General features: G+C 43.8%; 1 protein-coding gene across 1 annotated transcript in view; it reads right to left on the bottom strand.

Moving 5' to 3' along the window:
• The window catches only part of LOC139153837 (collagen alpha-6(VI) chain-like), a 270910-nt gene that overhangs the window by 67889 nt on the left and 178467 nt on the right, over positions 1-24554 (bottom strand). Inside the window, 3 exon segments of the mRNA XM_070728258.1 lie at positions 8128-8190; positions 9015-9077; positions 21095-21157. Coding sequence (XP_070584359.1) covers positions 8128-8190; positions 9015-9077; positions 21095-21157 — 189 coding nt within the window.

The raw sequence follows: 24554 nt of genomic DNA, 5'->3' as shown, positions 1-24554 counted from the left end.
TTTACACAGCTATAAAACAAGTATAACACTGAACTAAGCCAGTAATTTTGAAATAAAATAGAATCACAGTCTCAAGCGCACTACCCCTGAATATGTTATTACTATTTTTGGCTTTTACAGTACCTTTCTCATTTACTCAGTCTCAGAGTCCCTACCTCATCCTCTGTGAACTGAAACTGAAAGGGAAATGGCATTTCCTCTCCTTTATCCTATTTCTCAGCCAGTAGTTCCTCTCCCCAGCTCTGTGAATGGTCTGTTTGAATTCAAACTGCAAATAAAATGGTCCTTTCCACTTTTCTCCTTTTTCCCAGCCACTAGTTTCTCACCAGCTCCTTTGAATGAACTGAAATAAATTAAAATGACATGTGGAGTATTCATGTTTGATGAACCAGAAAGTATGCTAAAGCATACCCAAGTGGATAAAGAAACCATGAAATAGAAACAAGAACTTAACACTGAAGAAAAAAAAAATGATTTTGATGTTGGGAGTAGTAGTAACCTAAGAAAGAAAAAAGTTGGGGGGGGGGGGGAAGTAACTAAGAAAAGGAAGCAAATGAAAGGAAGAAAAGAGAATGTTAATAATTACACTGGGGTTAACAGTGATAAAAATGGAGAGGATGGAAAGAAACATAGAAGAAAAGAAAAGAGGAAAAGACTAGGTATAAAAGAAACAAATGACTCCACTGGAATTAACAGTGGGGAAACAAAAAAAGGAAAAGGAAAAAAAGAGAAGGAATCAGATAGGATCTTAGGGCAAACTAAGTGAGGAAGAGACTTAAATATTAGAGAAAAGAAACAGAAGAAAATATAGAACAATTATAAAACAGAAAAAGAAAAAAGAAAGAGAAGAGAATGTGAGGATGAGAGAAAAATTTTAAGAGGTGGAGTGAAAGGGAGAGCAAAGGAAAACAGTTAAAGGAATAATTAAAGGAATGAAGGATAGGAAATATGATGTATATAGGTGAATTATATAATGACTAATAACTGTAACATTTGAATAAATCATATGATGAAGAAAATGGAAAGGAGGAAAGAAAAAGGTGTTATATACTCAAAACTGTTGGAATATCAATATTTATGATTTTAATAAATGAAATTAGCAAAAGAAATATTTATAGGCATAAGTGATTCGTATCTAGATTAATATTTGTGAATGTATTATATGGATTATTGTTTATAAAATGGAAAAAAATTAAAGCTTTAAAAGATTTATTATTTATGAAATTAAATGGAACAGGTGCCGAAGAGTACATGGAATATTATTATATTATAACAACTGACTTTTAAAGTAAATAAAATATTTTATTGATAAAATGGTAAATGAGAAATGATAGGTTGGTTCAGCTGATAAAATAATAAATTATAATGAGAAACTAGGAATTAAGGATGGAAAGGATTGTTTTTAAATTAAAGGGTTTTGACTTTAGAAGTGAATAAGAAAGGTTTCTGGTAAGGATAAATGGTGATATTGTTTAAATGTTAGAAAAGAAGTAGGAGGAAAATAAAATTAAAAATGGAGAGAAATAATATAAGGGCAGAAATGGAAACATATAAATTGTGTTTGGGGATGTTATAAACTATATAATTTTTTTGACCCAACCTATACTCTGTTCAGAGAAAATATACTTTTTGTTTGTATGTATGTAAAAAGGAAAAAAAGAAAAAGAGAACAGCTGTTGAATGGAAATTATATGAATATTTGGAGATTAGGTTGTTTCAGAGGGCAGCCACTGCAACAGAGAGAATGCATTACCTAGGTCACAATAGATGACTGGATTGAGGAGATTTTCCATTCTTTTTTATCTCACCTGGCACAGAAAAACTATTGGAGATAGATTACCCTTTGATATAGCTAGGCCCTATACCCATGATGGTGAACCTATGGCAGGCATGCCACAGGTGGCATGTGGAGCCATATCGGAGGGCACTCAACACTTTGCCAGGTTTCAGCTCCAGTGTGCATGCGTGCTGGCCAGCTGATTTTTGGCCTTGAAAAAGGCCTTTTGTCCTCTGGACCCTTCAAGGAATCTTCCCTGAAGCTCCAGAGGCAAAAAAATTGCCCAATGAACAAATTGGACGTTCAGAAAAAGGCACTTCCACTTTGTTGTTGTTAGCATCCTTAGCAACCAGGATTGGCAGTGCACGGGGCGCAGAGCTTTCCGCTGCTGCTACTGATCCGGCTTTCTACGCCAAGGTAGCCACTGCTGCAGCTTCAGTCACCACACAGCCATAGAGAGGCTGCCAAGCAGAAGGGGTGCAGAGGCTGAAACTGCAGCAGTGGCTATCTTGAGCACAGAGAGCTGGGTCGGAAGTGGTGGCCAAAACCTCTGCACCCCACGCTCTGCCAATCCCGATGGAATTGACCATGACATCAAGCCAGCCACCCACAGCAGCCACACTATAGCTGTTAGTCAGCAGTGGCCAGGGGGGCACAAGCCAAGCGGGCAGCAGCTTGCTTGGCAATGTGGCTGATTCCATTGGGATTGGTAGGGCATGGGGCGCAGAGGTTTCCACCGCCGCTTCTGACTGGCTATCTGTGCTCAAATGAGAGAGAAAGGGAGACTCTTGGAGTGTTTTAAGGTTGCAGAGCTGCTAATTGTATGTTTTCTAAGCAGAAGCCAAGGCTACCTTTAAGCCACATGGACAATGAAGATGTTAAGCTCATCCTCTAGCCCTGTGATGGTGAACCTATGGCACCCAGTTTTCACAAAAACTGGGGTGTTTGTGCCTTACCCAAGCCCTCAGAAGCACTCTGAGATCTCCCAAACCCTCTGTGTGCCCCATTTTGTGCACAAATGGCCCTGTTTTTCACCCTTTTTGAAAAACGTTGGGTCTGCAGAGTGTTTGAGTGGCCTGCAGAGTGCTCTTATGGGGACAGGGAGGACAAAAGTTTTTTCTTACTTTCCTCTTTGCAATCTTGGTATGACTTACAGTCTGAAAAATACAGTAATTTGCCCTATTGGCACTCAGAGATAAATATGTAGGTGTTGGGTTGTGGTTTGGGCACTCAGTCTCAAAAAAGTTGGCTATCACTGCCCTATACCAATGAGGGCAAACCTTTTTTGGTTCACATGCCAGAAAGGTGTGTGGGTATGCTAGCATGCATGCATGTGCCCACACCCCTCCCCCCCACGCATGCACATACATACTCCCATGCTGACCCTGTGAATGTGCACAGGTCTTTCTGAAGCCTGGTAGGTTAAAAAAAATGCCCAAACAGGCAAACCGGAAGTTCAAGAAAACACACCTGGTTTGCAGAAGCTTCCTGAAAATCAGGAGTGCAAAAAACAGCACAAAGGGCAAACCAGAAGTTTGAAAAATACACTTCCGGTTTGTCCATTGTGCTGTTGTTTTTTTTTAATTATTATTACTTAGATTTGTATGCCGCCCCTCTCCGAAGACTCGGGGCGGCTCACAACATGTAGAAACAAATCATAAGCAATCAGACAAATTTAAAATATTTAAATATTTAAAAAACCCCATATGCTAACAGACACACACACAGACATACCATGCATAAATTAAACGTGCCCAGGGGGAGATGTTTCAGTTCCCCCATGCCTGACGGCAAAGGTGGGTTTTAAGGAGTTTACGGAAGGCAGGAAGAGTAGGGGCAGTTCTAATCTCCGGGGGGAGTTGGTTCCAGAGGGCCGGTGCCGCCACAGAGAAGGCTCTTCCCCTGGGGCCCGCCAACCGACATTGTTTAGTTGATGGGACCCGGAGAAGGCCAACTCTGTGGGACCTAATCGGTCGCTGGGATTCGTGCGGCAGGAGGCGGTCTCGGAGATATTCTGGTCCGATGCCATGAAGGGCTTTAAAGGTCATAACCAACACTTTGAATTGTGACCGGAAATTGATCGGCAGCCAATGCAGACTGCGGAGTGATGGTGAAACATGGGCATACCTAGGTAAGCCCATGACTGCTCTCGCAGCTGCATTCTGCACGATCTGAAGTTTCCGAACACTTTTCAAAGGTAGCCCCATGTAGAGAGCATTACAGTAGTCGAACCTCGAGGTGATGAGGGCATGAGTGACTGTGAGCAATGAGTCCCGGTCCAGATAGGGCCGCAACTGGTGCATCAGGCAAACCTGGGCAAATGCCCCCCTCGCCACAGCTGAAAGATGTTGTTCTAATGTGAGCTGTGGATCGAGGAGGACGCCCAAGTTGCGGACCCTCTCTGAGGGGGTCAATGATTCCCCCCCCAGGGTAATGGACGGACAGATGGAGTTGTCCTTGGGAGGCAAAACCCACAGCCACTCCGTCTTATCCGGGTTGAGCCTGAGTCTGTTGACACCCATCCAGGCCCCAACAGCCTCCAGGCACCGGCACATCACTTCCACCGCTTCATTGACTGGGCATGGGGTGGAGATGTAAAGCTGGGTATCATCCGCATATTGATGATACCTCACCCCATGTCCTTGGATGATCTCGCCCAGCGGTTTCATGTAGATGTTAAATTTTTGTCTTCTGGGGCTTCAAAACACTTCCCTGAACCCTCCGCAGGGCAAAAAACAGCACAATAGTAATCTGGAAGTGCCTTTTTCAAACTTACAGTTTGTCCATTGGGTGATTTTTTTTGCCTCTGAGGCTTCAAGGAAGCTTCCTTGAAGTGTTGGGAGGATGAAAATCAGTTGTCCAGTGTGCACATGTGTGCCAGAACCCAAACGTGGCAAAGTCTTGCATGCCCTCTGATATGGCTCCACGTGCCTTGTGCCATAGGTTCACCATCATGGTCCTATACTATATATAATATACACCAGACCTGGGCAACGGGCAGCCCACGGGCCACGTGTGGCCTGCCCGCTGTCTGTGACCGCTATCTGTGAAAAATGTCCTGCTTTTTAAAAAAGTTCTCCTCCCCGGGGCTGTGGTGGGAGCCTGGAAACAGCGGTCCGGAGGCAGCCACGCAACTCCTCTGCCCGAGGGAGGCTCAGGACATTGACAATAAGACTAGTGCTAGGTGATGAGGTCACTGTGGGTGACGTCAGGAGCCTGAGAGAGATGCTTTGGCAGAGCTGAGCGAGTGGCCAAAAAAGAGAGAAGCAGCAGCAACGGCAGTTGGGGTGCAGGCAGGTGGAGGAAGCGGCAGCAGCGGAGGAAAGAGAGGAAGAAGGAGAAGCAACGGCAGCAGCAGAGGGGGGGCAGCAACCGTGGGCCAGGAAGAGCCGCTCCCAAAGGGAGGGGCTGCCAGGGAGGCCTCCTCTGTGCAGGCGCACCGCAGGACCGCTCCCCGATGAAGCGTTAGTCCAGCCCTCTAAAACCATCCCAATATCTCATGTGGCCCCATGGCAAAATTAATTGCCCACGCCTGATATATACCATACAGGAGTATAATATAAGATGCACCCGAGTATATTTACCAAAAGCAAACAGCACAGATGATATACACTGTTTGCTGTGTATTTTTGTGCATGTGTACCTGACCCATAAAAATAGCAAAGAATTGGAGAAATGTACATTGTGGCAGTACATTAATGCCAGAAAGTTTTCTTAAACTCAGATCAAGCAGTTATTTTAAAAAGCTTCCTCATTCATTTTGTTAAGATGTCTAGCAGTCTTTAAAAAACACCTCCTTGCATCCAGATTCAGCCACTGATAGTACAAGAAAATAAAATTCTGCCTCTCCCTCTCCCAGTTTACCTCCTTGCAGCCTCAGGTGCTGAGAGTTGGGAAGCTGATAATGAATTGCTTGGTTTAACCGGCTCTGTTCATTTTTGCTGCAAGGAGATAAATTGCTAGGAAGCAGAGGCCAAAGGGTGGGGCTAGGTGGGTGGGTAGGACTATATTCGGTGTACAAGATGCACCCATGTTTTCCCCCTGTTTTGGGGGGGGGGTAAAAAGGTGCATCTTATACTCTGAAAAATATGGTAGTTATCTCCTTTAAAGGAGATAATGAGCGCCTAAAATTTGCACTCCAAAGTCAAATGACAGCTCATGCCAATTACAAAGCAGGAATGACACATGAGCATAATGTGATGTATCCATCACTGTCCATGCCATCATGTTCTGGAGTACTTGCATCTTTTGAGTAGATTTCAAAGGTAGCAACATGTAAAGCAGATTGCAATAATTCACTCGAGAGGTGAAAAGGATATGGGTTTTTGCCTGAAAGGCCTCTTGGGGTAGGAAAGTGCACAACTGGAATACTAAAGTGGGAGCTATGCTTATTTCTCTTTCAAATGTAACCAGTGATGGGGTACCAAAATTTTTACTACCAAACTGTGGGCGTGGCTTATGCATTTTGTTTCAATATCTTTCAATGCAAATTGGATGCTCTGGGGTAGAGCTCCAAATTTTGCTACTGGAACTACGTTCTTGACCGTTCCTGTAGGAGCCCATCACTGAATGTAACTCTACTTTTATTCCAGCAAAAGAGGATTCAAATTAATTCATTTGTCATCCACAATGAGTTTACAGAATTTTCAAAATCCATATAAATAAAGGAAATCCTTTCTTCCCATTGTTTCCAGGATGTCTCTCCCTTGTGGGGTGCCTCAGGGGTCGGTCCTCTCCCCCCTGCTATTTAATATCTACATGAAACCGCTGGGTGAGATCATCCAAGGGCATGGGGTGAGGTATCATCAATATGCGGATGATACCCAGTTGTACATCTCCACCCCATGTCCAGTCAGCGAAGCAGTGGAAGTGATGTGACGGTGCCTGGAGGCTGTTGGGGACTGAATGGGTGTCAACAAACTCAAACTCAATCCAGACAAGACGGAGTGGCTGTGGGTGTTGCCTCCCAAGGACAATTCCATCTGTCCATCCATTACCCTGGGGGGGGAACTACTGACCCCCTCAGAGAGGGTGCGCAACTTGGGCGTCCTCCTCGACCCACAGCTGACATTGGAACATCATCTTTCGGCTGTGGCGAGGAGGGCGTTTGCCCAGGTTCGCCTGGTGCACCAGTTGCGGCCCTATTTGGACAGGGAGTCATTACTCACAGTCACTCATGCCCTTATCACCTCAAGGTTCGATTACTGCAACGCTCTCTACATGGGGCTACCTTTGAAAAGTGTTCGGAAACTTCAGATCGTGCAGAACGCAGCCGCGAGAGCCATCGTGGGGCTTCCCAGATTCGCCCACGTTTCTACAACATTCCGTGGCCTGCATTGGCTGCCGATCAGTTTCCGGTCACAATTCAAAGTGTTGGTCATGACCTTTAAAGCCCTACATGGCATTGGACCAGAATACCTCCGGAACCGCCTACTACCGCACGAATCCCAGCGGCCAATAAGGTCCCACAGAGTCGGCCTTCTCCGGGTCCCGTCGACTAAACAATGTCGTCTGGCGGGCCCCAGGGGAAGAGCCTTCTCTGTGGCGGCCCCGGCCCTCTGGAATCAACTCCCCCCGGAGATTAGAACTGCTCCCACCCTCCTTGTCTTCCGTAAACTACTTAAGACCCATCTATACCGCCAGGCATGGGGGATTTGACACACCTTTCCCCCAGGCTTATTATAATTTATGTTTGGTATGTATGTGTTGTTTGGTTTTTTAAATTGATAGGGTTTTTAGTTTTTTCTTAATATTAGATTTGTGCCTGTACAATATTGTTTTATCGCTTGTTGTGAGCCGCCCCGAGTCTTCGGAGAGGGGCGGCATACAAATCTAATAAATAATAATAATAATAATAATAATAATAATAATAATAATAATAATAATTATTATTATTATTATTATTATTATTATTATTATTATTATTATTATTATTATTAGTAACTCAGGTTTTTTGCCCTGAAGTCTATTGGCTCCATTCATCATAGAGCCTGATTTCATATCTTTGGGTTTTTATGGTGTAAAAGTCCAAATTAATCAAATTTTAAATGATGTGCAGATTTTTCAAACAACTTAAGAGTAAACGTTTTTAGATTTAAAAGTTATTGAGCTCAACTAGTATAGTATTTGCATGGGAAAATGTGTCTACAGCTGAATGCCTCTGTTTACTTCTATGGGCCATTTTACATCCCTTTTTGATCCTTTGGCAATTTATTTTTTAGAATAGAATAGAATTTTTATTGGCCAAGTGTGATTGGACACACAAGGAATTTGTCTTGGTGCATATGCTCTCAGCGTACATAAAATAAAATATACATTTTACAAGAAGATAATGAAAATGAAGAACAAACCTTCATTCCACGCTGGCCAGGGGAACCTTTTTTACCTTTCTCTCCAGGTTCCCCAGATTCTCCCTATTTTCCAAAATAAGTAAGTCATTACATGTAAGAAACAAATAACACTGGCAAACATAATAAAGGTATGGATAATTCTAAAGTAATATATTATGCTACAATCATTTACAGGCAATATTTTAAATATAAAATCAAGATCAGATATTAGGGTGATATTTTTTTTGTTATACTGGTTTATTACTTTATAAGTCCTAAGCTACTGGCTTTATTTTACTATTGACAAATACCCTTATAATACACATAATCACCATTAACAGTGTTGGTTTATAGCTTAATCTGAATACGAAGTATAACATTTGGAAGATTCCTAGCTATGTTGTTTTACTGTTTCAATTGTTTTTGATGATTCACATGGTATAGTTGCCTCTATATTTATGAACAAAAGTTCTGCATTTCTAGCCAACTAGTTAAAAATCAACTGGTTCATTTTCCATCAGTGATGAGAAAAACAGCTCCTTTACTTTATGTCTGGAATTCAGCATTAACAATGCATTAAACCAAATAAACTCTAAATGCCAAAGTGTTTCTTTATGTTTGGAAATTTGGGATGGTGGGAGGAATAAATCTTGAAGAATTTTTTTTTTTGGTTTTCCATAATTTGATGTATTCAACATCACTTTAAGATTCTCATTCCCAACTTCTTTGGCTTAAGCACATTATATACACTAGTTGGTATTTGAGAGTCATAACATAAATTTTATGGTATTTGATCAATCAGTCTCAGCACACCTGGAAACTATCAAGGAAGGAAAGGTTGATTTATGTCATAGGTATACTTTATACTTTGTATAGAAACATTCAGTAACAGAAATTGAAAATCCTACCTTATTTCCTCTGGACCCAATCTTCCCTTGATTTCCTTTAGGCCCTTCATCTCCAATGTGTCCCTGTAAATAAAACAAATATTGTATCAAATGTTTAATGTTGATAGAAACTCTTATCTATAAAGTGAGCAGATTATCCCTTGAACTTTCATATCTTCTCCATTCTGTTCCCTTCTCAAATTGTGAATGGCAATTCCTATGTCAACTTTAATATTAAAGCTTTAAAATGCTTTGTAGAAAGGAATGTTCACTGGGTTATGCAGCTGGCTCCTGTTTCTGATGGCACCATGCCAGTACCTACTACTCATCATGTGGTCCAGATGACACCTGTCAATCCACTGGTCTTGGTCCCAAGACATTTCTTTCAGATACCACCTGCACACCCTGTGGTTCGATCAGTTTGTGGACTAGTGAGAAGGAGGCTATTAGCAGGAGACATATGCAAGTTGCAGCAATAAAATGTTTCCGGTGTGGAAAGAAGAAACATATTGCAAAGAACTGATACAGGAGAAAAAAACCACAAACCACCAAGAAGGGGTGTGTTGCAGACATCAGGAAAGAAGATGCAATGTTGCTAGTGTTAGGGAAAAGTTTGAAAGAAAAACCAACATGGATTTTGGACTCGGCTTGCTCAAAGCATATTGTGAACAGAAAGGACTTTTTACAAGGAGATTTAAAGTCTTCAGATATAAACCATATTAGATTAGCTGATGGAACAGAAACTAATGTTAAGTTATCTGGATCATTGTTTGTTTGTTTGTTTGTTTATTTAATTATTTATTTAATTATTTTTTAAAAAAATCTTAAATTTATTTATTTATTTATCGATTGATTGATTGATTGATTGATTGACAACAGCAATAAAATAATTCATGACAAATCTAATAATTAAAAAAACATTTAAAAACCCCATTATTAAGTAGACATACACACAGACATACTATACATAAATTGTATAGGCTGGGGGAGATTGTTGCATGTTTAGATACAACATTTGAAAATTTTATCTTTGTATCTTCAGTAAAATTTTGTTTATTAAGTGTGGGAAGGTTAACTGCTGATGGATATGTAATTCAGTTTTATAAAAACAAATGTACTATCCTGAAAAATAAAGTTATATGTGCTGAAGGAGAAATGCAAAATAAGTTATATGTGATGAAAGAAAAGAATGTAACATGGAATGCCACATGTATTAGAAACAAACCACCTCATGATAATGATTGTATTCATTATCTGCATAGAGGAATGGGTCATGCTAATTTTGGATCCTTAAAGAAACTGGCCGAGAATTGTAATGTAAATGTTAAAGGCTGCAGTAAATTTTTAGAGTGATCTGTTTGTAAAAAGGTTAAGGTAAAGAAATTTCCCATTCCTAAATTTAGCACTAGAGTAACAACCTGGCCATTTGAATTGGTTCATGGAGATTTATCAGGACCTTATAAGGCTAGTCAAGGGGATGCTAAATATGTGTTTGTGATTGTTGATGATTATATTAGATATACATTTTGCATTTTGTCAAAATATAAAAGTGAAGTGTTTGGAAAATTCAAACAATGGGTCAACAAGATAGCTTATAAAGTTGAAAAATTGCAAACTGAAGGGGGTGGAGAATTCAATAATTATATGTTTAAAAATTGGTTTAAGCGCAAAGGTATTGTGTACAGAATGAATAACCCTTACTCATCTTTGGAGAATGGTATGGTTGAAAGAAGAATAGGTATTGTAAATGCTATCAGAGATTCGATGTTAACAGACGCAGAGTTGCCGTTTCATTTTTGGGTGGAAGCAATAAATACAGCAATGTATATTGTTACTAGAACTTGGAGTTCAAATGTTAACCAGACTCCATATTATAAACTGTATAAGAGGATTTTTTTTGCAAGAAAGCCTACTGCTGTGTTTCATTTAAGACTTAATTAGGTATAGTGGTTAACTGTGGCTACTTGGTGGGTTAACTTCCGTGTGCACAAAACTCTCTCTGCCCAACAGGTGTTGGGTCGTGGCTATGCCCAATAGACCACTCCATTCTTTGCCAACTACAGCTATTATCCCACATTCTTCCCACTCAAGCTTCTTGATTCTCCAATTCCTGTCACCAAGGACTTCTTGTCTGAGCTCTACTCTGTCCACAAGGTGGTCAAGTGGTACCTGAATAAAGCTAAAGAAGACTACAAGAGATTTGCAGACTGCTCATGTCAAGACACCCCACCATTGGCAGTTGGAGACCAAGTTTGGCTATCCACCAAGTATTTGTCCTTAAAGAAACCACATTGCAAGCTTGACCAACAATTCATGGGTCCATTTCCAGTGGAAAAGGTCATCCACCCAGTGACATCATTTGATTTTGCCTAACTCTATCCGTGTGCACCCAGTGTTTCATCGGTCCCTGCTTGTTGCAGTAAGCCCTGATTGTCCAACCTCTTGTTCCAGCTTCGCAAGTGTCCAGTGTTCAAAATTATCTACCCAAGTTGGAGATCACCAGCATTCGAGATTCCCACTGGATCAAAGACTGGTTCCAGTACCTTGTCAAATGGAAATGGGAGGGAACAGACAATTGCACCTGGGTGGATGCAAATTATGTGGAAGCTCCTGATTTGATTCATGCTTTTCATTTGCACTTCCCATCCTGGATGGGAAGGACTTGGGGAAGGGTCCTGAGATGGGGGATAGTGTTGTGAGTAGCCCACGACCAGCTCAGAAACTGGGGGGGGGGGGCACCACAGACTGTAGAATCCCCAGCTATGGTAATGTATGAGTCAGAGGATGATGGGGACAGAGAGGAGCCAATCTTAGATGCTAGAATTAGAAGAATGAGAGACAGATACAAATATCTCTATAGACGTAGATTTAAACACTGAATGTCTCTATGTACATTTTGCCACCTCTGGCAATATAAAAGAGAGACTCATGGGAAAGGGGGCATGGAGAATCAACGTTTGTAATGGTGGATATCCTAGATTTGGGATTAAAGAAATACTTGGCTGGCAATCTGTTTTACTCATGTAAGTTCATTGTCCAGAGAGGCATCCGTCTGAGGAAACCATGAAGCCTTGTAAGTCTGTGTTTGAATAGTAGAAAAAACACTTAGGGAATGCCTTAATTGGATTTGGTTTCTGGCCAATTCTGGCTTCGCTCCTTATCTCAGGAAATTTGACTGGGAATGCCGCCAGCATGGACTAAAAGCCTTAACCTGTCTTGTACTACTCATTGTATTTATTGTATTTTTCCCTATATTCTGTATATTTTTATTTTATTAGTGGGTTTTTAATTATTATTAATTTAATATTTTAATTAAATTATTGGGTTTTTTTAAACTGATGGATGATTGGGGTTGGTGAAGTAATGTTTATGGAAGGAATGTATTGGGATGGTTGGGGTGGGTGGGGTGAGTGGGATTACGGTGTGGATGAGGTGAATGGGAATGTTATGAATGATATATTTGGCCCACATGGTGTTGGAGAGGCAGGAGGGGGCACCTATCGCTGGGGTGGCAGAGGGTCAGAATATCCTAGACCTGCTGGGAAGAGGAAGATATGGTGGGAACCATGGAGCTAGTCATTCTAGGAAAAGGAGAGATTGCTGCTTAATAGTGATCCCTTGTTCCGGCTCTATGAGTTCAACCCAGGGTACTGGTGATGAGTGTAATCCTGGTGCTGGGCTCAGGCTGCTGCTACTTAATGCCAGGTTGGTGGTAAATAAAGCTCTCCTCATCCGGGATTTGATCTTGGATGAGGAGGTCAACCTGGCATGTGTGACTGAAACCTGGCTGGGCCCAGAGGGAGGAGTTCCTCTCTCTGAAATTTGCCCAGCCGAGTTTCAGGTATGGCATCAGCCTCGACCCCAGGGAATGGGGGGAGGAGTGGCTATCATAGCCAGGGAGAGCCTTTGCCTGCGTAGACCCATTGCTCCAGAGATTGCGGGTTGTGAGTCCCTCCTGGTGAAGTTGGACTTAGGTCGGCTTGTTTCTCACGTACCTGCCTCCCAGCTGCATGTCAACAGCCCTGCCTGTGCTGCTCGAGGAGGTAGCCAGGCTGGCGGTAGGGTTCCCAAGACTTATTGTCTTGGGAGACTTTAACCTACTGTCACTCGGTGAAACCTCTGGGCCAATGCAGGAGTTCATGGCCACTATGACAGCCATGGATGTGACTCAAGTAGTACAGGGTCCGACTCATGAGGGGGGGCATGCACCCGACATGATTTTCCTCTCTGAGCAATTGGGTAATGGTATGAGACTAAGGGGCTTAGAAGTGTTGCCTTTGTCATGGTCAGACCATTTTCTACTATGGCTTAACTTCCTGAATCCAATCCTCCCCCACAGGGAGGTGGAACCAACTAGGTGGTTCTGCCCCAGACGCCTGATGGACACAGAGGGCTTTCAGAGGGTGCTTGGGGTTATTCCAGATACACTCGTCCATAGTTCGGCAGAGTCTCTTGCTGTAGCCTGGAACAAGGCTGCAATGGAGGCTCTTGACCAGATTGCGCCATTGCGACTTCTCCATGGCACTAGACCCCGGAGAGCTCCTTGGTTTACCAAGGAGCTCTGGGAGTTGAAACGCCAGAAGAGACATCTAGAGAAGCGATGGAGGAAGAGTAAGTCCGAATCTGATCGAACACTTGTAAGAGCTCATATTAAGACTTACAAAGTGATGCTCAAGGTGGCAAGATGTGTGTATCATGCTGCCTTGATTGCATCAGCGGAATATCTCCCAGCCACTCTGTTTAAGGTGACCTGCTCCCTTCTAAACCAGGGGGGAGATGGGGAGCCCTTGCAGAATAGTGCTGAGGATTTTAACACATTTTCCAGTGATAAAGTCGCTCGGATCTGGGGGACCTCGACTCCAATTGGATAACAGAGTCGACTGACAACGACTCAGTCGAGGTGACTGGGGCCCATACTTGTCCATCTGTCTGGGGAGAGTTTGATTTGGTGACACCCGATGAAGTGGACAAGGTCATTGGAGCTGTGAGTTTCACCACCTGCTTACTGGATCCATGTCCCTTCTGGCTGGTTTCGGCCAGCAGGGAGGTGACACGGAGCTGGGTCCAGGAGATTGTCAACACTTCGTGCGCCTCCTCCTCAAGAAGCTTTCTCTGGACCCAGCCATTCTCAACAAATATCGTCCAGTCTCCAACCTTCCCTTTATGGGGAAGGTTGTTGAGAAGATGGTGGCGCTCCTTCTCCAGCAGTCCTTGGAAGAAGCCGGTTATCTAGGCCCCCAACAGTCAGGATTCAGGACCGGCTACAGCACAGAAACCGCTTTGATCATGTTGATGGATGATCTCTGGCGGGCCCGGGACAGGGGTTTATCCTCTGTCCTGGTGCTTCTTGACCTCTCAGCGGCTTTCAATACTATCGACCATGGTATTCTTCTGCGCCGGCTGGAGGGGTCGGGAGTGGGAGTCACTGTTCTTCAGTGGTTCTCCTCCTACCTCTCCGGTTGGTTGCAGTCAGTGTTAGTGGGTGGTCAGAGGTCGACCTCTAGGTTCCTCCCTTGTGGGGTGCCTCACGCGTCAGTCATCTCCCCCCTGCTATTTAATATTTACATGAAACCGCTGGGCGAGATCATCCAGGGGCATGGGGTGAAGTACCATCAGTATGCTGATGATACCCAGCTGTACATCTCCACCCCATGCCTAGTCAACAAAGCAGTGGAAGTGATGTGCTTGTGCCTGGAGGCTGTTAGGGTCTGGATGGGTATCAACAGACTCAAACTCAACCCTGATAAGATGGAATGGCTGTGGGTTTTGCCTCCAAAAGACAATTCCATCTGTCCGTCCATCACCCTGGGGGGGGAATTACTGACCCCCTCAGAGAAGGTCTGCAACTTGGGTGTCCTCCTTGATGCACAGCTTACATTAGAGAACCATCTTTCAGCTGTGGCGAGGGGGGCGTTTGCCCAGGTTCGCCTGGTGCACAAGTTGCAGCCCTACCTGGACCGGGAGTCACTGCTCACAGTCACTCATGCCCTCATCACCTCAAGGTTCGACTACTGTAATGCTCTCTACATGGGGCTAACTTTGAAGAATGTTTGGAAACTTCAGATCGTACAAAATGCAGCTGCGAGAGCAATCATTGGCTTCCCCAGGTATGCCCATGTCACACCAACACTCCGCAGTCTGCATTGGTTGCCGATCAGTTTCCGGTCACAATTCAAAGTGTTGGTTATGACCTATAAAGCCCTTCAGGGCATCGGACCAGAATATCTCCGAGACCGCCTTCTGCCACATGAATCCCAGCGGTCAGGTTGGCCTTCTCCGGGTCCCATCGATGAAACAATATCATTTGGTGGGACCCAGGGGAAGAGCCTTCTCTGTGGTGGCCCTGACCCTCGGGAACCAACTTCCCCCAGAGATTAGGATTGCCCCCGCCCTCCTTTTCTTTCTCAAACTCCTGAAAACCCACCTCTGCTGTCAGGCATGGGGAAATTGATTCCCCTGGGCCGTTCCTGCTTTATGTATGGTTTGTATGAGATGTATGATTGTTTTTTATATTAAGGGTTTTAAATTGTTTTTAGCTATTGGATTTGTATTGTTCTGTTGCTGTGAGCCGCCCCGAGTCTTTGGAGAGGGACAGCATGCAAATCTAATAAATAAATAAATTTTAAAAATGCAAATGTGAAATCTTTGAGAATGTGTGCTTCTTTGTTCTGATCTAGCTGTAGATATTTGTTTATTTATTTGTTTGCTTGTTTGCTTATTTATTTATTTATTTATTTATTTATTTATTTATTTATTTATTTGACTTCTATGCCACCTCTCTATGAGGACTCAGGGTGGCTTACAACATATAAGGGGGACAATAAATAACATCCTAAATCCAATTAATTTAAATTAATAGTCTAAAAACCCCCAAGACACTCATTCCCATTCCATCGACTTACAACACATTTGTCGGTCAGGGGGCGAGAGCCCAGTGGTCCCAAGCCTGGCAGCATAGATGAGTCTTGAGACTCTTGCAGAAGGTGAGGAGGGTGGGGGCAGTGCAAACATTTGGGGGGAGTTGATTCCAGAGAGTCAGCCCCCCCCCACAGAGAAGACTCTTCCCCTAGGCCCTGCCACACAACATTGCCTAGTTGATGGGACCTGGAAAATGCCAACTGTGTGGGACCTAACTGGTTGCTGGGTCTCATGTGGCAGAAGGCGGTCCCGCAAGTATTCTGGTCCAATGCCATGTAGGACTTTATAGGTCTTAACCAACACTTTGAATTGCATCCAGAAACTAATTGGCAGCCAATGCAATCCGTGGAGTGCTAGAGCGATATGAGTTTCAGTTTCTTAAAGCTTTTTGAAAGCATCCTCATGGTGATAAGGGCATGAGTGACTCTGAGTAGAGACTCCTTTCCAAATATGGCTGCAACTGGTGCACCAGGCGAGCCTGGGAAAATGCCCCCCCTCGCCAGAGCCGAAAGATGGTGTTCTAAAATCAGCTGTGGATCGAGGAGGATGCCCAAGTTGCGGATCCTGTCAAAAGTACCTCCCCAGGTGATGGAGGGACAGATGGAAGTGTCCTTGGGAGGCAGCACCCACAGCCACTCCATCGTGTTGGGGTTGAGTTTGAGCCTGTTAGCACTCATTCAGACCTAATAGCCTCCACTGCTTCATTGAGTGAACATGGGATGGAGATGTATAGATAGGTATCATCAGCATACTGATGACAACTCATCCTGTGCCTTTGGATGACCTCACCCAGCAGTTTCATGTAGATATTGAACAAGCAGAGGGGAGAGGACTGACCCCTGAGGAATCCCACAAGTGAGGGACCTAGGAGTCAACATCTGATGCCCCACTAACACCAACTGCGACCAACCACACTGGTAGGAGGAGAACCACTGTAGAATGGTGCCTCCCATTCCCAACCCCTCCAGTCAGTTCAGAAGGATACCGTGGTTGATGGTCAATGTCAAGGAGCACCAGGATAGAGGATAAACCCCTATCCCAGGCCTGCCAGAGATCATCAATCAATGCGACCAAAGCAGTTTCAGTGCTGTAGACAGCCTTGAATCATGACTGTTGGGGGCCCAGATAATTGGCTTCACCCAAAGACTATTGGAGCTGGAGTGACACCACCTCCTCAACAACCTTCCCAATGAAGGGAAGTTTGGAGACAGAATGATAGTTGTTAAATACAGCTGGATCCAGGGAAGGCTTCTTGAGAAAGGGGCTCACAATTGGCTCCTTGTGGGGAGCCAGAAAGGACCCTATGCTTGATATGGATATGCTGCTTGATAATTGTTGATTCATGTATGTATTCTTCTTTCTGAATTCCTTAAGGAAACTTCACTAAATATATTTTTAAATTCATTATGAACATTCTACAAGTTGGGGTCCTGTTACAATAATTTTTCCTGCTCACGCTATCTCTTTCTTTACACCTTATGTTGCTAGCTGAAATAATATTACATGTGCTCAGATTAAAAATGTTACCACTTCTTTTGCTAAGCCTATTTGTACATACACTGGGATTTGGTCATGAAATTGCTCTCAATATCAAAACATATATTTTAATTCTGTACTTCTTACTGGTTTTTTTATATGTGGCCAATAGACCTTTAATCATGCTAATTTGTCTGACACCCATTGTTGTTTAAGTCATCTTACTGCTGTTTTACCCACAAAATAAATTATTATTCATTGTTTTAGAAGATCTTCCATAGCCCTTGATAAAACATGTGACAGCAAAGTCTTTCTTCTCAACAAGTCTGAATACATTTATTCATATTTGGCGTGCCTGCTTTTTGGCCAAAACTATCAACATTACATCTTTAGCTATTGCAGCATTAAATCAAAAACAGATTGAACTTTGACACACAATCGTGGACAGTAGAGCTGCTATAGAATTTTTATTGTTAGTACATAATTTGCATTATAAATCTGTAAAAAATATGTGTTGCTTTATACTTATTTGCTTTTGCTGCTTTATGTAATGTCTGCCTTTTGTTATTTCTTATGGTACCCCTAATACTTATGGTTATGGATCTGAATAAGATAATGCCTTAAATAAAACAGAAAAAGGTGGAATGTAGGATATAAACAATTATTGCAATGATAGGCAAACCTATCTTCCAATAAAACATTTCATTATTCTGTATTATTTAAGTCTATAAAATTATATTCTCTATGTAACTGGAATAAAGGTTACTTGCTTATTCAGCTATTGAACTAAGGGGAAACCAACTATGATTGGATTAAGATGCTACATGCTGAAGTTGAGGCAACTCACCCCTCTTTGATTAGTTTAAGGAAATCCTTCTGTTTTCTCTAGGGCAAAAACTAATTAAGACATTCTTATACAGTGGTACCTCAAGATACGAACCCCTCGTCTTACGAACAACTCGTGATACGAACCCGGGGTTCAGAAAAATTTTGCCTCTTCTTACGAACTTTTTTCGAGTTACGAACCGGCGTTCGGAGACTGCTGGGAAGCCGCGCGGCTGTTTTAAAAGGTGACAGCCGGGCGGCGGGGCTTCCCAGAAGCCTCCCGAACGCCGGTTCGTTCGGCTTCGGGAGACAGCTGCGAAGCGGTGCGGCTGTTTTAAAAGGTTGCAGCCGGCCTGGGGGGCTTGCCAGCACCCCAGGCCGGCTGTCATCTTTTAAAACACCCGCGCCGCTTCGCAGCTGTCGCCGAAAGCCGTTTTTTTGCGGGGGTTTTTTTGGTTGCACCGGATTAATTGACTTTACATTGTTTCCTATGGGAAACAATGTTTCGTCTTACGAACCTTTCGTCTTACGAGCCTCCTCCTTGCACCAATTAAGTTCGTATCATGAGGTATTACTGTATTTGTTTTAGCTGTTCTGCCCTGATTGCAATACATTTTGCTTGCTACATGTGACAAATTAAACATTCTCATTGTAACTAGGAGTTAATGTTTTATTTTTGTGCACTCAAGAAAATGATTATAAATAATAAGCTGGCAAGCCTATGGGCAGAGTGTCATCCCAGAGAGAAGCGAGCTTTACACATCAGAAGCTGCTCACACAGAGAGATTTCCTGGCCCAGGCAAAAACTTGCTTAAAGAAATAACAATAATTAGTAAAAATAATTTACAGTGATCCCCCGGTTATTGCGTCCCCGACCATTGCGAACAGGGTAATTTGCGATTTTTGAACCCGGAAGTCAAAACACCATCTGCGCATGCGTGCCCTTTTTTCTATGGGCACGCATGCATAGATGGCGCCGGGCAGATCAGCTGCTGGGCGGCTTCCCTGGGTCTTCCCCCTCTTGCTGGCAGGAGGGCAAAGCCCCCCCCCAGCACCCGCTCGCCCGCCCTTCGCCCTTCACCCGGGAAGTTCGCCAGGAGTCAGCAGAGAACGGCGCGCCTGCTTTAAAACGATCGGAGCAGGCCGGCTCCGATCGTTTTAAAGCAGGCGCGCCGTTCTCCGATGACTCCTAAAGCGGGGAAGTTCGCCAGGAGTCAACGGAGAACGGCGCGCCTGTTTTAAAACGATCGGAGCCGGCTGGCTCCGATCGTTTTAAAGCAGGCGCGCCATTCTCCGCTGACTCCTAAAGCGGGGAAGTTCGCCAGGAGTCAGCAGAGAACGGCACGCCTGTTTTAAAACGATCGGAGCCGGCCGGCTTCGATCGTTTTAAAGCAGGCGCGCCGTTCTCCGCTGACTCCTGGCGAACTTCCCCGCTTTAGGAGTCAGCGGAGAACGGCGCGCCTGCTTTAAAACGATCGGAGCCGGCCTGCTCCGATCGTTTTAAAGCAGGCGCGCCGTTCTCCGCTGACTCCTAAAGCGGGGAAGTTCGCCAGGAGTCAGCGGAGAATGGCACGCCTGTTTTAAAACGATCGGAGCTTTCCAATGAGTCCCGAAGACAAACGTCAAACTTCCGCGTTTGTCTTCGGGACTCATTGGAAAGCCGCACGGGTGTTTTAAAACGTCGCCGCCGACATGGGGGGCTTGCTAGCACCCCCCAAACCCGGGTTGGGGGATCGGGGGGGTGCTAGCGAGCCCCCCATGTCGGCGGCGACGTTTTAAAACACCCGCGTGGCTTTCCAATGAGTCCCGAAGACAAACGCAGAAGTTTGACGTTTGTCTTCGGGACTCATTGGAAAGCCGCACGGGTGTTTTAAAACATCGCCGCCGACATGGGGGGCTTGCTAGCACCCCCCCAAACCCGGGTTGGGGGTTCGGGGGGGTGCTAGCAAGCCCCCCATGTCGGCGGCGACGTTTTAAAACAGCCGCGCTGCCCCCAATCTTCGGCTCCTCGCTAGCGCTGCGGAAGTTAAAAACACCATTTGCACATGCGCAGATGGTGTTTTTACTTCCGCAGCGCTACTTCGCGAAAACCCGCTCGTTGCGGGGGGTCCTGGAACGGAACCCTCGCAACGAGCGGGGGATCACTGTATTAGATTTGTATACCGCCCCTCTCTGAAGACTCGGAGTGGTTCACAACAACACTACACAATGTACAAATCTAATGTTAAAAACAATTTAATGTGTGTTCTCCCTTGGGTATCTTTTGCAAGATGATGGGCTCCCCTTTTTCCACAACCCAAGCTGCCTACACGGCCAGGGTGCTGGAAAGGGTGTGCCCTTAGGGCTCACTCACGTCATTTCCAGTTCTGGGTCATTGGAGTGAGGCCTCCCACATGCTTGGCTGTGGCTTTCAGGGCTGGGCATAAGATTTGGATAAGACTCACACTGCCCAGGCAAGGAGTTACACCCATTTAGTTGCCCAGGTATTTTATTCATAGGAATTTCCGCCCCATTTAGCGACCTCTATAGGTCTTTATCTTTTATGTTTTAATAAAGTTACCCTTTTACCCAGCTTTTGTATCTGTGTGTCATTCAGCATCTGTCGCAATGCAAGATTAGTCATCACAATATGTTTTTATTTTGTGTATTATTCTGCTGAATACATGTATAATTAGGCCTTACTTTGAAAGGTTTAAGAAACATTGCATTCAAACAGTGTTTCTCAATTTTGGCAACTTGAAGATTAGATTCACCTGCCAGATCCCCCAGCCAGCATGCTAGTTGAAGGTTTCTAGGAGTTGAAGTCCATCCATTTTCAAGTTGTCAAGTTGACAACACTGCACTAAAAATAAAAATCAAGAGAGTTAAAAATTGATACATACAAAACAGCCATGATTTCCTGGTTGTCCTTTTTCCCCTTTCACACCAAGAATACCAGTTGTTCCCTGAAGAGAAAAAGTGCAAACACATGGCAATAAAAATAATTAATAAATATTATAAAATACATAGTTTGTATACTTTATTAGTTCATAGTTATTAGTTTATAATATTGTAGTGCATATTAATTTCCATATAAGAAATTATAACTTGTGACAAGACAATATGAGTAAACGTTTTTGTCCAGAATATTAACTATGTTTCAGAAAACTTCTTAATGAATCACAGAGAGACATAACATTATTAAACTTCTATTATATGTCTGTTTTTATCATGCTATAATTTGGTTTATACTTGTTTCTGTTTGGCAAAATTTGAAGAAGTATGTAAATATTCATTTCTGTGTCACATTTACATTTTTCAAAATATGCTTACAAATATGTAATAGCTAGTCTTTAAACTTTGTACATGCAAAAAAATAATTTCATTGTTTCACCTTGAGACAATTTAAAAGAAAACCTTCTTTTATTTATGTGTTTGTCAATTAGCGCTATGTGTTGTCTTTTCACTAACATTTTCATTTTCTCTGGACTGTTAATGAAATGCCAAATTGTTAAATGCCAAATTGTTTAAATGCCAATAAAATGTCAAATTGTTTTTATAGCACAAAAGCAAATAATTTTTTCAAGGGCTGTGGAGTACTAAAGCAACCAAAGCATCTTCTGAACTTACTGCTTGAAGCTCTGAAATGTTATTTTCTATCCAATGTCTAGTGTAGCCATTATTATTATTATTATTATTATTATTATTATTATTATTATTATTATTATTGATTAGATTTGTATGCTGCCCCTCTCCGTAGACTCTTTATTATATTATAAGGTGACCAGATTTTAACATTGGTAAAGCGGGTGTTCTTGATTAAAAACATGGTCTATGAAATAAATAAATAAATTAGTTACCTAAATTATCTGAGATGAGGGGAACGTGTATATGTCATAGAAGAGAACCGGCTGATACTTTTCTGTGAGCTGGATCATCGTCCTTCCTTTCATGCTACTATTCTTTCATTCTTTCCTTCATTCCTTTGTTTCTATCTTTTCCATCTCTCATTATCTCCCTCCACCATTTTCTCATTTCTTTTTCTCTCCTACTCTCTTTCTTTTCTCTCTCTCCCTCATTCTTTCTTTCTTCCTCCCTTCCTCTCTATTTTTTCTCTTTCTCTCTCTCTCCCCCCTTTCCTCCCTTTCTCTTTCTTTCTCTCTTCCTCCCTCCCTCCATTTCTCTCTCTCTCTCTCTCTTTCTTTCTTTCTCTCTCTCTCCCTCTCATCCCTCCTTCCTCTCTCTATTTTTCTCTCTGTGTCTTCCTCCCTCTCTCCCTTCCTCCCTCTTTCTCTCTCTCCCTCCTTCCCTCAATCTCGCTATCTTTTTTTCTCTCTCTGAAAGGGCAGAAGCTGCCATGGTCATTGCCAGACTGCTTTCTCCTGCTGGGGTGCCTGGCTTTGCCTTTGGATTCTTCCAATCGCAGGCCAGTTCCAAACCTGAGCTAGACAGGTAATCATGCACCACATGGCCTTCCTTCCTTCCTTCCTTCCTTCCTTCCTTCCTTCCTTCCTTTCCCCCTCCCTCCCTTGTCTGCTTCACAGATCCAGGAAAGGCTGAGCTCCTGACCTGCAGGAGGCATGCGCTGAAGTCCTGGCTGGCACCTCACTGAGGACTCCCCTTAGGCAGTGTCTGCTCACCCCCTCCCACTGCCCTTTTTCTTAGGCTCCGATCAGGGGCAGTCAGGGGCGGAGGGGGCCATGCTGAGCCTGGCCAAGGCAGGGGCCTTCTGTACTGTGTTTGGCAGGGGGCGGGCTGAGCCTAAGCCAGTGGTGGGAATGGGAGTGTGAAAAAGTCAGACAAGCAAAGGAAAAGAGGAGAAAGGGCACCAGTCAACTGTACTCACTCTCGGCTGGCTGAAGGCAATTAGAGTGCAACAGTCAGCCAACTGCCTGGATCAGATTCTGACAGATCTTGACTCCAGTTGGAATGTAGTGTCAGCTGAGAACGAGTCAGTTGAGATGACAGGGGCCCGTCCTAGTCCATCTGTTTGGGGGGAATTTGATCTGGTGACCCCTGATGAAATGGACAAGGCCATTGGAGCTGTGAGTTCTGCAACCTGTTTGTTGGACCCGTGTCCCTCCTGGCTGGTCTTGGCCAGCAGGGAGGTGACATGCAGCTGGGTCCAGGAGATTGTCAATGGTTTGTTGATGGGGGATCCTTCCTGACTCCCTACAAGGAGGCACTCATGCGCCCCCTTCTCAAGAAGCCTTCCCTGGACTTTATAAATATTGTCCGGTCTTCAACAATGATCCCATCTGTCCATCCATTACCCTGGGGGCGTGGGAGAATTGTTGACCCCTTCAGAGAGGTTCCACAACTTGGGTGTCCTCTTTGACCCACAGCTCTTTAGAACATCATCTTTCAGCTGTGGCAAGGAGGGCATTTGCTCAAGTTTGCCTGGTGCACCAGTTGTGGCCATACCAAGACAGGGAGTCTTTGCTCACAGTCACTCATGCCCTTATCACCACAAGCTTTGACTACTGCAATGCACTCTACATAGGGCTACCTCTGAGAGTGTTCGGAAATTTCAAATTGTGCAGAATGCAGCTGTGTGAGCAGTCATGGGTCTTCCCAGATACACCCATGTTTCTCCAACACTCCGTGGAGTGCACTAGTTACCGATTGGTTTCTGGACACAATTCAAAGTGTTAGTGATGATCTACAAAGCCCTACATGGCATCAGACCAGATTACTTATGGGACTGCCTTCTGTTGGATGAATCCCTGCGGCCAGTTAGGTCCCACAGAGTTTGCCTTCTCCAGGTCCCGTCAACCAGACAATGTCGTTGTAGTTTTTAACTAATTAGATTTGCTTGTACACATTGTTTTTATTTATTTATTTGTTTGTTTGTTTGTTTGATTTGTATGCCGCCCCTCTCGGAGGACTTAGGGCAGCTCACAACATATCAAAGAAAACATAACAATACATCTAGATCCAATTAATGTAATTAAAAACCCTAAAAGTTCTAATATAATTAAAAAACATTCATTACCATTCACTCCGTGAAACACACTAAAACGCTCATTTTCAGGGAGGAAGATCTAATGACCCCAGGCCTGGTGGCATAAATAAGTCTTTAAACTTTTTTGGAAGGCAAGGAGGGTGGGGGCAGAATGAATCTCTGGGGGGGGAGCTGATTTCAGAGAGGTGGGCCCCCGACAGAGAAGTCTCTTCCCCTAAGTCCTGCCAACCAACATTGTCTGGTTGATGGGACCCTGAGGAGGCCAACTCTGTGGGACCTGACCAGATGCTGGGATTCGTCGGGCAGAAGGCGGTCTCGGAGGTAATCTGGTCCAATGCCATGTAGGGCTTTGTAAGTTATGACCAACACTTTGAATTGTGTCCAGAAACTAATCGGCA

The sequence above is a fragment of the Erythrolamprus reginae genome, chromosome Z (assembly GCF_031021105.1).
Source record: "Erythrolamprus reginae isolate rEryReg1 chromosome Z, rEryReg1.hap1, whole genome shotgun sequence".
Classification (NCBI taxonomy): domain Eukaryota; kingdom Metazoa; phylum Chordata; class Lepidosauria; order Squamata; family Dipsadidae; genus Erythrolamprus; species Erythrolamprus reginae.
The sequence above is the reverse complement of the archived record's forward strand: the minus strand, read 5'-3'. Positions and strand labels throughout refer to the sequence as shown.